At 36.7% G+C, this 14,004-nt stretch overlaps 2 protein-coding genes across 2 annotated transcripts; both read left to right on the plus strand.

Moving 5' to 3' along the window:
- Positions 1-1,170: 1,170 nt before the first annotated feature.
- Positions 1,171-1,952, plus strand: LOC107001281. Its single transcript, XM_015199392.1, has 2 exons — positions 1,171-1,395; positions 1,461-1,952. Exons 1-2 carry the CDS (start codon positions 1,171-1,173, stop codon positions 1,950-1,952), a joined length of 717 nt encoding a protein of 238 aa, XP_015054878.1.
- Positions 1,953-2,040: 88 nt separating this feature from the next.
- On the plus strand, positions 2,041-3,294 carry LOC107001282. Its single transcript, XM_015199393.1, has one exon. It carries the CDS (start codon positions 2,041-2,043, stop codon positions 3,292-3,294), a length of 1,254 nt encoding a protein of 417 aa, XP_015054879.1.
- Positions 3,295-14,004: the final 10,710 nt, after the last annotated feature.

Here is a 14,004-nt window from a genome sequence, read left to right on the forward strand (position 1 = left end):
AACTCATGTTAAAGCCTCTATGGAACGGGAAAGATAAATAGCAAGGCGTCTTAGTGCTTATCAGGCAGACAGTGAGATTGAGAGAGGTCAAAGAATAGCCGAGCGAGATGCACTCCACCTTCAAATTGAAGAACTCCAAGAACAAAGGGAAAATTTGACGCATGAAGTCAATACTGCTCACCACTGGTTAAAGAATTGTTATGACAATATGGATGAAGCCAGATACCGAATACTACAACTCAGGGATGAACTCAACAATGTTTATGCTAGATATTTACACCAGAACGATGAGAGGTTGAGCCAACAGGCCCGTGCTTTGGCTCCATATCTACCGAAAGCGTTGGCGAAGATTTTTAAGGGCCTTGGAGATGATTGAGATTCGAGGATTAAGTTTCTTTTAGAGTCTATTTTCTTAGTAGTGATTATTTCATTATTATTATTATTTTTAGGTTTTTCTCTTTCTTTTTGTTTTGTTATTTTATTTCATTTAGAGTCTATCTAAGTCCTAGGTACTTCTGTTTTTTTGTTTGTTTTATTCAAATCATTGTTTCAAATATTTGAAAATGAATGAAAAAGATTTACTTTCGGTCACCTTATGTGCATATGTCATGCAAAAAAAATAAAAAAAATATTATTAATATTTTTCTCGAACTACGCAAGATCTGATTCATGGGCCAAACATGATACGTAGGCAGCCCAGGGGGTTCGATCCAAATTATTATTATTATTATTATTATTATTATTATTATTATTATTTCTTTTCTTTTTTTTCTTTCTTCTTTTTCTTAAAAAATGATAATCATAATGATAATAAATAAATAGATAAAAAGGTAAATAAATAAATAATAATAATAAAATATTAAAAAACTAATGAAGAGAAGAATCCCTAGGTAAGCCGGGATGAAACATAAGGTCCTCCATATTAGAAGTATGTATGTAGATACAATGTGCATAATATCTTAACACTAATCGATTGGTTACTCTATTCAGAGAAAGAGAGAGAGACAGAGAGAGAAAGAGAGAGAAATAAAGAGAGACATACTAGCTTAAAGGTGGTTGGTTTGTGGTTAAACTGGCACCACATCCTTACAACACAAGATCGAAAGGGAAACAAAAAATGGCCCCAAAGACGGAAATGAATCGGAGAATGATGAGGAGATCCAAAACCAGATGACTTCACAAGAAACAGGGACAACTGAAGAGATAAGGGTGTTAAAACATCAAATGGCAGAGATGTACGAGGCTTGGATGAGTGGACAACCTCCACCGTCTTCAATCCGAGACGATTTTAATACAAATATGTCTCACCCTATCCAGGTGTCGACAAGAGATCCGATATATCCCCCTGGATTCAGCCCCTATGCTAATACATTCAATGTCGCTGGCACTTCTATGGTGCGCCCTTCGAATACGCCTGTGATAAGTAATCCACTCTTTGTGTCAACTGCCCCGAGTAACAGCATCCCGCAGCCAAGATGATGCCCAAATCCAACAGTGATCCTCCGCCCAAAGTTCGGCGTGATCAGAGTTACACTCCTAAAGAGGCCATTAAAATTCCAAGCTCTCATCCCTACATTCATCAGTGTAGTTCCCCTGTCGAAATTGAGAAGATGGTCAAGAATGAGGAACATGAAGAAATGACTAATAAAATAAAGAGTTTGGAACAGAGTATAAGAGATATGCAAGGACTAGGAGGCCACAAGGGCGTCTCGTTCAGTGACTTGTGTATGTTTCCTCACGTTCATTTACCTGCTGCTTTTAAAACTCCAATGTTTGAAAAATATGATGGTCACAGAGACCCCATAGCTCATCTAAAGAGATATTTCAACCAATTGAGGGGTGCAGAGGGCAAAAGAAGAGTTACATATGGCCTATTTTGGGGAAAGCTTTGTAGGGATTGTATCAGAATGGTTCATAGATCAGGATATCACCAACTTTCACACATGGGATGATTTGGCTAGATGTTTTGTACAACAATTCCAATATAATATTGACATTGTTCCAGATCGCTCCTCGTTAGCCAACATGAGGAAAAAGACCATGGAAAATTTTCGTGAATATGACATCTCTGGCGACTCTGCTATCAGATGGAGGGAACAAGCTGCTAGGGTTAAACCACCGATGAAGGAGTCAGAGATGATTGGCGTTTTTCTCCAGGCGCAAGAACCTGATTACTTTCACATTCTGCTTTCTGCAGTAGGAAAGACATTCGCTGAAGTTATTAAGGTAGGGGAAATGGTGGAAAATGGCATAAAGTCTGTAGAGATTGTAAGTCAAGCTGCCTTAAAAGCCACAACACAAGTGCTTCAAAATGGTTCTGGAAATATTGAAGGGAAGAACAGAAGGGTGGATGTGGCCGCTATTGTATCAGTGCCTAGGACTCATGTCCAAGGTAATTCCTCACAACACTATTTTTCTTCCCAAGCTCCACAATATTCTGTCCCATACACTCTATATCATGTTTTTAATGCACAACCAATTGCACCCCTTTCTTATCCACAATGGCGTGCACCAACTCCACAAAATCATCCACCACCCCCACAAGTTCATCAAAATACTGCTAGAATTCCTTTCCGTCCTAGACCACAATACAAAAAGGGAAATGGCGTTAAAGATGAGTTCACTCCTATTGGGGAATCGTATGCTTGCTTGTTCCAAAAATTAAGGACGTTGAATGTTTTGAGTCCTATTGAGAGAAATATGTCTAATCCTTACCCGAGAAATTTGGATTATTCTCAACATTGCGCATATTGTTCTAATGCCCCAGGGCACAACATAGAGAGATGTTGGTATTTTAAAAGGGCCATTCAGGATTCGGTCGATTCTAATCGAATTATAGTTGAAAGTCAAAGTGGACCCAACATCAATCAAAATCCATTGCCGAGGCATACTGAAACAAACATGCTAGAAATGATGAAGGGTCATGAAGAGTTTACATCTCTGTATAAGCCAATCTTTAGGGTTGGAACTGGCATTGAGAAGTTAGAAAATGTTGTTGATTTAACAAAAATAATGCCTTTAGGGGCGGAAAGTGTGTTAGAAAAGTTGAGTCCATCAAACACACCCATCTTAACTGTGAAAAGATCCCTTGAAGATGTTTGGGCAAGTCCGAGTAAGGCAAAATTGTTTATTCCAAAAAGGCCAAACAAACCTATCTTGATCGTGCAAGGGGCCCATATTCCTCTTGTGATTATCAGGCCAGTATCCCATCTCCCAATGACTAACCCCAAAGCTGGTCCTTGGAACTATGAGCCCACTGTCGTGACATACAAGGGAAAAGAAATTGATGAATAAATAGATGAAGTTGGAGGAATAACCCATTCAGGAAGATGTTATGTCCCAATAGAATTAAGGAAAACAAAAAATGACCAAATACAAATAAAGAGTCCGGTCACTGAACGAGAGGCAGAGGAATTCCTAAGGGAGATGAAACTATCAGACTACTCCGTGGTGGAACAATTAAGAAAAACTCCAGCCCAAATCTCTTTGTTGTCTTTGCTAATACATTCTGATGAACATCGTAAGGCTGTAATGAAAATTTTGAATGAAGCACATGTTCCTAGTAAAGTTACAGTGAGTCAGTTGGAGAAGATTGCTGGGAGAATATTTGAGGTAAACCGCATGACCTTTTCAGATGATGAACTACCAAAAGATGGTACAGGACATAACCAAGGCCTACATATCACTGTAAAGTGTGAGCTTTTATATTTCACTCGAGTTCTAATTGATGGAGGATCTGGAGCAAATATTTGTCCTTTATCAACTTTACAGAAATTGCATGTTAGTGCTGAAAGGGTCCAAGCCAACAATGTATGTGTTAGAGCTTTTGATTGGTCAAAACCAGATGTTATTGCTGAGATAGAGCTCGTACTAACCATAGGGCCTGTGGATTTCGCTGTGAATTTTCAAGTGTTGGATATCAACGCGTCCTACAATCTATTGTTGGGGAGGCCATGGGTGCATAGGGCTGGAGCAGTCCCCTCAACGTTGCATCAAATAATTAAGTTTGAATATGACCGACAACAGGTAATTGTCCATGGTGAGGGGGATTTGTCAATCTACAAAGACTCTTCCTTCCCTTTTATCAAGGCGGATAATAAGAATGAGGCACTAGTTTATCAAGCTTCTGAGGTAGTGGTTATTGAGCATGTCCCCGAGGGGAGTGTCATTTCATAAGAAAATATGCCCATCGCGTCTGTAATGGTGGTGAATGAATTGCTGAAACATGAATTTGAGCCGGGTAAATTCTTAGGAATCTGCTTGCAAGGAAGAGCTTATCCTGTGAGTCTACGAAAGAGCATCAGTACTTTTGGCTTAGGCTACCAACCTAGAGTCGAGGACAAAATGAAGGAAAAGAAGAAGAAGAGAGATTTATGGTCACTTACCAAGCCTATACGACCAATCTACAAATCTTTCATCAAAGCTCGTGCAACAGAATCTGATCAATCATCTTTTCCAGAGCCAGTGATGAAATTAAGCGAAGAAATGATCAACTATTTTCAAGATTTATTTGTCGAGCTTGATATGGTGGAACTCAGAGAAGGCAATAGCGATAGAGATGTACAATTCATTGGTCCTGATGTCAAGCTAAACAATTGGGAGGCCACCACTCTCCCTGTTAAAGACGAGTCTTGGTAGTCTGTCTTGTTTTTCCTTTTGTCGTCCGATTCATTCAAGGATTGTAATTCGGATTTATCTTGTCGTTTTATTTCAAACATTCAATTTCCCTTTTCAATAGGATGTAATTCCATCTTTATTTCAGTCTAATATATTTGTTCGTTTTCTTTTATACAGTTCTTTCTATGCCGATTCTAGTGATATGACATGCATGCAGAATTATTCGCCAGATCTTAATATCCAATCTAATCTTAGACCTAATATTGAAATAATAAGTCAAGAAATCGAATATGATGAAGACAGAGTATTTGAGGAAATAAAGAGGGATTTCAATCATTCTGAAAATAAGTCAAATCCAAATATGAGTGAAACTGAGACGATAAATTTGGGGGATCAGGAAATTATTAAGGAGACTAAGATAAGTGTACATGTTCGACATCAAAAGGACGATATTATCCTGGCCCTGCTTGATTACAAAGATGTTTTTGCGTCATCTTATGATTACATGCCACGATTAAGCACTGACATGGTTGTAAGTTGCCAATTTATCCTAATTTTCCTCCAATAAAGCAGAAGTGGAGAAAACTCAAAACCGACATGAGTGTAATAATTAAAGAGGAGATCAAAAAGCAACTTGAGGCCAAAGTCATTGAAGTCTCTCAATATCCTTCTTGGTTAGCCAATATCATACCCGTCCCTCAGAAAGACGACAAAGTTTGAATGTGTGTTGATTATTGTGATTTGAATAAGGCAAGTCCAAAAGATGTTTTTCGTTTGCCTAACATCCATATTTCATTGGGTAGTTGTGCTAAACATGAGGACGCATTTTGCCACATCATGCCGAAACCAAAGGAAAATTTTCTCCAAATTGGAGAGGACCATTCGTTGTTAAAAGGGTATTACCCAATGGTGCTCTTTATTTAGCATATATAGAAGGCAAAGTGACTAGAACGGTCGTCAATGCTGATGTTGTGAAAATATATTATATATGACTGAGTTTCGACATTAGAAACCCTTATGTTTGGGCTCGACATTTCAAGGGTTGATTCAATGGGATCTCTTGGTTATGGTGTGTCCTTGAATTTTCAAAAAAAAAAAACAAAAAAAAAAACAAAAACAAATTGCCTGAACTACGTTTGACCTGATTCTTGTTTCGGCAAGATACGTAGGCAGCCCTAATATTGGGTTCTGTTCAACAAATACAAATCCAAAAATTCATATTATAGTATACTGGGGCAAAAGTCGTTTTTTTATTCATTTGTTCTCATCTCAAAGCTCAAAATCAACCCCATCATCTAAAGTCCAAAAAAAAAAGTCTTTGCATCAACCCTTGATATGTCCAAAGTAAGTTGGTTAAGGGTAGGTAAAAATCCTGAATGGGCACCATAAGACAAGTGTAAGTAGAAAGAAATAAAAATGAGAGTGTTATTGGTGAAAACCCTAAGTGGGCACCGTAAGGCGAAAAGGAGCTGAAAATAAGAGTCTTATTGGTGAAAATTCTGACATGCATCATAAGGCGGACGTGAGCTGGAGAAATTAACATGATAGAGTTTTAGCGGCAAAGACCTTTGTGAATATCACAAAGTGTATAAGGGTTCAAATTATTTATGGCTTCATTAAGTGTCGGGATTCCACATCAAGATTGAATAATCAATAGTGGTTGATGAATAGATTGGATAGACAAGTCTGGAAATCAATTCAAATTGCATGGCATGATCAGTAGACTCGGCTCCCACACTCAGATAAGTTTTTATTTCTTCTTCTTACAAAAAAAAGTCTTCATCGAATCTTTTCTTTTATTCTCATATAGTTCGTAATTTTCTTACACTTTTTTTTCCGTCACTTTTTTGGTATGTATTTGAGACGAGTCTTTGTCAAAAAACTAGGAAGGAATTTCAAGACTCGCTACCAAGTCTCTAAACGGTACAAGGCAAAGCATCAGGCTACTGAGTTAATGTGTCTTCAAGTGTTGAATTCGAAAATTCTCTGATCCTATGAAGGCTAAACAATGATTGTTGTGATATAAAGACATCGGATTTAGGTCCCAAAATAAGCAAATTTGGATGAAAGTACTATCAATCAATAAGAAGTATTGACCGTTGGAAATAATCAAAGTGTCATACGTGTTTGAGCCGCCCTTGTCGAAAGATGGAACAACAAACAAACCACCACCTTTTCAAACTCACAAATTTTCTTTGTTAAAGCAGGGACACAAGTTGTTTAGAAATTGAAGATACGAGGAACCTAGATGTTCAACCTAGTCTGCAGCGAGCGAAATGGAAACCCTACAATAAAGACTTGTGGAATATTATATGAAAGTTGGCTAATACATATAAAAATAGCAATTACTTGAATGTTGGAATATTTATTTTATTTATTATTATTATTATTATTTCTCCTTGAAGGAACTTCCAAATAATGAAGATAGAATTTACAATGTTTCGTTGGTATTATTAGTTTGTTGAAAATTTTATTAGCAGGACCCTCCTGGATAATGGGACTAGCAGGACTCTCCTGAATAATGGGATTAGCAGGACCCTCCTGGATAATGGGACTAGCAGGACCCTCTTGGATAATGGGATTAGCAGGACCCTCCTGGATAATGGGATTAGCAGGACCCTCCTGGATAATGGGACTAGCAGGACCCTCCTGGATAATGGGATTAGCAGGACCCTCCTGGATAATGGGATTAGCAGTACCCTCCTGGATAATTGGACTAGCAGGACCCTAATGAGACTAGCAGGACCCTCCAGGATAATGGGACTAGCAGGACCCTCCTGGATAATGAGACTAGCAGAACCCTCCTGGATAATGGGATTAGCAGGACCCTCCTGGATAATGGAACTAGCAGGACCCTCCTGGATAATGGGACTAGCAGGACCCTCCTAGATAATGGGATTAGCACGACCCTCCTAGATAATGGGATTAGCAAGCAGAACCCCCCTGGATAATGGGATTAGCAGGACCCTCCTGGATAATGGGATTAGCAGGACCCTCCTGGATAAGGGGATTAGCAGGACCCTCCTGGATAATGGGACTAGCAGGACCCTCCTAGATAATGGGATTAGCACGACCCTCCTAGATAATGGGATTAGCAAGCAGAACCCCCCTGGATAATGGGATTAGCAGGACCCTCCTGGATAAGGGGATTAGCAGGACCCTCCTGGATAATGGGACTAGCAGGACCCTCCTAGATAATGGGATTAGCACGACCCTCCTAGATAATGGGATTAGCAAGCAGAACCCCCCTGGATAATGGGATTAGCAGGACCCTCCTGGATAAGGGGATTAGCAGGACCCTCCTGGATAATGGGACTAGCAGGACCCTCCTAGATAATGGGATTAGCACGACCCTCCTAGATAATGGGATTAGCAAGCAGAACCCCCCTGGATAATGGGATTAGCAGGACCCTCCTGGATAAGGGGATTAGCAGGACCCTCCTGGATAATGGGACTAGCAGGACCCTCCTAGATAATGGGATTAGCACGACCCTCCTAGATAATGGGATTAGCAAGCAGAACCCCCCTGGATAATGGGATTAGCAGGACCCTCCTGGATAAGGGGATTAGCAGGACCCTCCTGGATAATGGGACTAGCAGGACCCTCCTAGATAATGGGATTAGCACGACCCTCCTAGATAATGGGATTAGCAAGCAGAACCCCCCTGGATAATGGGATTAGCAGGACCCTCCTGGATAAGGGGATTAGCAGGACCCTCCTGGATAATGGGACTAGCAGGACCCTCCTAGATAATGGGATTAGCACGACCCTCCTAGATAATGGGATTAGCAAGCAGAACCCCCCTGGATAATGGGATTAGCAGGACCCTCCTGGATAAGGGGATTAGCAGGACCCTCCTGGATAATGGGACTAGCAGGACCCTCCTAGATAATGGGATTAGCACGACCCTCCTAGATAATGGGATTAGCAAGCAGAACCCCCCTGGATAATGGGATTAGCAGGACCCTCCTGGATAAGGGGATTAGCAGGACCCTCCTGGATAATGGGACTAGCAGGACCCTCCTAGATAATGGGATTAGCACGACCCTCCTAGATAATGGGATTAGCAAGCAGAACCCCCCTGGATAATGGGATTAGCAGGACCCTCCTGGATAAGGGGATTAGCAGGACCCTCCTGGATAATGGGACTAGCAGGACCCTCCTAGATAATGGGATTAGCACGACCCTCCTAGATAATGGGATTAGCAAGCAGAACCCCCCTGGATAATGGGATTAGCAGGACCCTCCTGGATAAGGGGATTAGCAGGACCCTCCTGGATAATGGGACTAGCAGGACCCTCCTAGATAATGGGATTAGCACGACCCTCCTAGATAATGGGATTAGCAAGCAGAACCCCCCTGGATAATGGGATTAGCAGGACCCTCCTGGATAAGGGGATTAGCAGGACCCTCCTGGATAATGGGACTAGCAGGACCCTCCTAGATAATGGGATTAGCACGACCCTCCTAGATAATGGGATTAGCAAGCAGAACCCCCCTGGATAATGGGATTAGCAGGACCCTCCTGGATAAGGGGATTAGCAGGACCCTCCTGGATAATGGGACTAGCAGGACCCTCCTAGATAATGGGATTAGCACGACCCTCCTAGATAATGGGATTAGCAAGCAGAACCCCCCTGGATAATGGGATTAGCAGGACCCTCCTGGATAAGGGGATTAGCAGGACCCTCCTGGATAATGGGACTAGCAGGACCCTCCTAGATAATGGGATTAGCACGACCCTCCTAGATAATGGGATTAGCAAGCAGAACCCCCCTGGATAATGGGATTAGCAGGACCCTCCTGGATAAGGGGATTAGCAGGACCCTCCTGGATAATGGGACTAGCAGGACCCTCCTAGATAATGGGATTAGCACGACCCTCCTAGATAATGGGATTAGCAAGCAGAACCCCCCTGGATAATGGGATTAGCAGGACCCTCCTGGATAAGGGGATTAGCAGGACCCTCCTGGATAATGGGATTAGCAGGACCCTCCTGGATAAGGGGATTAGCAGGACCCTCCTGGATAATGGGATTAGCAGGACCCCCCTGGATAATGGGATTAGCAGGACCCTCCTGGATGATGGGATTAGCAGGACCCTCAAGAATAATGGGACTAGCAGGACCGTCCTGGATAATGGGACTAGCAGGACCCTCTTGAATAATGGGCTTAGATTACTTTCTCATAAGATTAACACTTCCTAGTCTAGATTTTTAGTTTTATTTTCTCCTGAAATAAACACTTCGTAGCCGAAGTTTATGTTTTATATTTATATTTGCTAATAACTCACAAAAATTTTCCCAGTGAAAACTGGGGCAAATTTTTTTTTTTTTTTGTGGTGGTTCTCAAGTTTTCTCAAGCGAGACCGGGATTTAATATTCAAGAACAAAGTTTCAAATTTTTTAGAATAATCAATTCCATGATGGTTAGAATTAGCTTCTTCAATGCATGCAGCAGCCTGATTTCCACACATCTTTTACTAGTCAACTTTTGATCAAGAAAACATGCATTTATTCAAGAGCATTTTTCAAGTTGTCATTTTGAAGAATGTGAAAAGTTCCGTGTAAGTGGCAAGTTCAGCCTCCATTCCAATTCTAAGTTAAGATATTCACTCAAAAATCAAGGTGATATCTTATAGTCAAAATTCAATTGAAGATTCAAGAAAAGTTGCGTGATAGAAGTCTGTACATTTGTTTTTCTTTTGACTAATAGTTTTCAATTTTTATGTAAGGATAAGAGCCGCGATCTGGAGCCTCGATGGAACCTCACCTAAGTTCCAACTCATCACTTTATCTCCTCGAACTACAAGTGGCCTGATTCCCTTATCACCCGGGATATGTAGGATGTCCAAACAAGGACTCGGTCACACAAATTTTGGTCTTTCAAATAAGTGTTCGGTCAAAATTTGTCACTTTGTCTACTTCTTTGTCTGAAAAACTCCTGGTGTTTCCAGTCAAAGAGGGGCAAACTGTAGACACGTATTTTTTGACCGAATTTAAGTTTAACACCAATATTTAGAGCATACATAATTTTATCAATCTAAATTAAATATATTTCGACTTTTTATTATTTTCATAAAGTTTATTTAAAAGATATAAAAATAAACAACATAAATATAATTATTATTAGATCAGTTTATATTGATTGTTAAAAAAAAGGATATATATATATTATTTAAATAAACTTATATTTCTTAATTATGTCTTTTTGTTTTAATTACCCATTTAGCATTATTTATTTATTTATTTAATCAAAACAATTAATAATTATATAATTATCATTTTTATATATATATTTAGTATTAAAAAAAAAGAAAAAAGAAAAAGAAAAAAGGACCCACGATCCCACTTCCCATTACCCCCACTTTACCCATCTACATCACACGACACACACACTACTACTACTATATACCTTTCTTCCCAGAAAAAAAAAAGATCAAAAAGGCAAAAAGGGGAACGAGAAGAAGGAAGAAAATAAAAAGGTGAAAAGAAAAAAAAATACAAACAAAAAAGAAAGAGACTCTCCCACAAACAAAAAAAATCAGTAAATATATTCACATATTTGGCTTTGACTCACAAAAAAAAGTTGAAGTTGAGGTTTACTTTCGCGGTTCCTTATTCGAATTGTTTTCTTTTGGTGGAATTTTCGCAAGAGGTACCATTTAATTTATTTTTTTTAATAATTTAATATCATGTTTATACAAGCATTGATTACAATATGGTAAAGTTGTCAAATTTCACATGTGGTTAAACCGTTATGTTTTATATGAAGTTTGTTCAAATATNAAGATCAAAAAGGCAAAAAGGGGAGCGTGAAGAAGGAAGAAAAAAAAAAGGTGAAAAGAAAAAAAATACAAACAAAAAAGAAAGAGACTCTCCCACAAACAAAAAAAATCAGTAAATATATTCACATATTTGGCTTTGACTCACAAAAAAAAGTTGAAGTTGAGGTTTACTCTCGCGTTCCTTATTCGAATTGTTTTCTTTTGGTGGAATTTTCGCAAGAGGTACCATTTAATTTATTTTTTTAATAATTTAATATCATGTTTATACAAGCATTGATTACAATATATTAAAGTTGTCAAATTTCACATGTGGTTAAACCGTTATGTTTTTATATGAAGTTTGTTCAAATATTTCATATCAACTTTATGTTTAGATCCTTCATATAGTTTTATTTTGTGTGAAATTGCTATAACAAACTGTAGTTTATTTCATATTAAATAATGCATAGTTTATTTCATGCTTAAGTAAAATTATTGTCTAAGTCTATTCTTATTTTTAATGTTTAGTTTTTAATGATAATATGTGTAGTTATTATAATTCTAAGAATATGCATAGTTATCCAAATTTCTATATTCATGTCTTACTAATTTGAATGAATTTTTTGTTTGGTTGTGTTTAGAAATGTATTAAATTATNTATAATTCTAATGATAATATTCATAGTTATCCAAATTTTTATATTCATGTCTTAATAATTTGAATGAATTTTTTGTTTGGTTGTGTTTAGAAATGTATTAAATTATATTTTATATTATATTATGTGTGTTGTCTTACATTATTATTCTTAGATTCTATAAAAATAATAATAATAAACTTGTTAGGATAAGGAGAGGATAATAAATTGAAAGAAAAAATAAAAAATAAAAATAATAATAACAATAAAAATGGAATAAGGAAAGAGGTAGAATACGAGAATAAGAAAAGAAAAGAAAAGTAGTGAAGAAGGAATGTTCGAATTAGAAAAAGAATAATAAAATAAAAAATATATATATATGATAAAAAGAATGTAAAAAATGTACACGAAAAAGTAAAAAAATAATAATAAATACTTTAAAAATGAAAAGATACAAAAAGTATAGTGTTAAAAATATATAAAATATTTTATTATTATCATTAAAAAAACAAAACTATTAAAAAGGGTAAGAAAAGAAAAAGAAGAAAATCAATGTGAAAAAAAAAACATAAGGAAAGTTACACAAAAAAAAGAAGTGAAAATTTAGTATAAAAACAAATAAGAAGAGAGAAACAAAAATACAATAAAAAAAATTAATTAAATAAAAGAGAGATATTAAGAACCAGGCAAATGTTGAAAGCATGAAAAAAATAAATAAATAATTAATAAAAATGTGTAAAAACTTCACATGTTTATAAAACAGTGCAGTTTTAAATATGTTAATATAAATCAAAGAANTAAAAATAATAATAATAAACTTTTTGGGATAAGGAGAGGATAATAAATTGAAAGAAAAAAAAATAAAAAAAAAATAACAATAAAAATGGAATAAGGAAAAGTGGTAGAATACGAGAATAAGAAAAGAAAAGAAAAGTAGTGAAGAAGGAATGTTCGAATTAGAAAAAAATAATAAAATAAAAACTATATATATATGATAAAAAGAATGTAAAAAATGTACACGAAAAAGTAAAAAAAATAAATAAATACTTTAAAAATGAAAAGATACATAAAGTATAGTGTTAAAAATATATAAAATAATTTATTATTATCATTAAAAAAACAAAATTATTAAAAAGGTTAATAAAAGAAAAAGAAGAAAATCAATGTAAAAAAAAACAAAAAAAAAACAAAAGGAAAGTTACACAAAAAAAAAAGTGAAAAATGAGTATAAAAAGAAATAAGAAGAGAGAAACAAAAATACTATAAAAAAAATTAATAAATAAAAGAGAGAAATTAAGAAGCAGGCAAATGTTGAAAGCATAAAAAAAAAAATTAATAAAAATGTGTAAAAACTTCATATGTTTATAAAATAGTGCAGTTTTAAATATGTTAATATAAATCAAAGAATGAGGGTAAATACAGTTGTCTTAATAATATAATATTCAAAACTTAGTTTAAGTCATAGAAGTCCATAAAGTGACCGTGCTAGAACCACGGGACTCGAGGGATGCCTAACATCTTCCCCTCAGTCAATAGAATTCCTTACCCGAACTGGTTCGCAGACCATATAAAGAGTCATTTCTTTTTTATTAGGGATTAAATAAAAGGTTATTTGGAACACCGTAACTCAATTCCAAGTGGCGACTCTGAAAAAACTAAAATAATCCCTTATTTAATAACGTCGCTTAAATTGGAAAAACCCTTACGCTGCCGCGCGGAAAAGGGGTGTGACATCTCTGGCGACTCCGCTGGGGACCTTAGAATTCGAGCTTGTAAACATGGACTTCTACATGAATTTATTATGTATTTACATACTTATCGATTTGTGAATATTGTGTTTAATTGCATAATATGTTATTTGCTTGCTCATTTACTCTTTTGATAATATGTTAACTATCATATAACTATCTTTCCTCGCGCATCCATTTGAGTCTTCTGTGATACTTTATTCGGAGATGCGATTACGCTCCCGAGCCATGCGATACCA

This window comes from Solanum pennellii, chromosome 10, assembly GCF_001406875.1.
Source record: "Solanum pennellii chromosome 10, SPENNV200".
NCBI classification, from domain to species: domain Eukaryota; kingdom Viridiplantae; phylum Streptophyta; class Magnoliopsida; order Solanales; family Solanaceae; genus Solanum; species Solanum pennellii.

Bases quoted from the DNA above. Each gene is read 5' to 3' on its own strand.
- LOC107001281 (XM_015199392.1), top strand. From the start codon at position 1,171: ATGACTTCACAAGAAACAGGGACAACTGAAGAGATAAGGGTGTTAAAA. The intron at 1,396-1,460 runs GTGCGCCCTTCG...CCCGAGTAACAG, and splicing joins ATGTCGCTGGCACTTCTATG to CATCCCGCAGCCAAGATGAT.
- LOC107001282 (XM_015199393.1), top strand. From the start codon at position 2,041: ATGGAAAATTTTCGTGAATATGACATCTCTGGCGACTCTGCTATCAGA.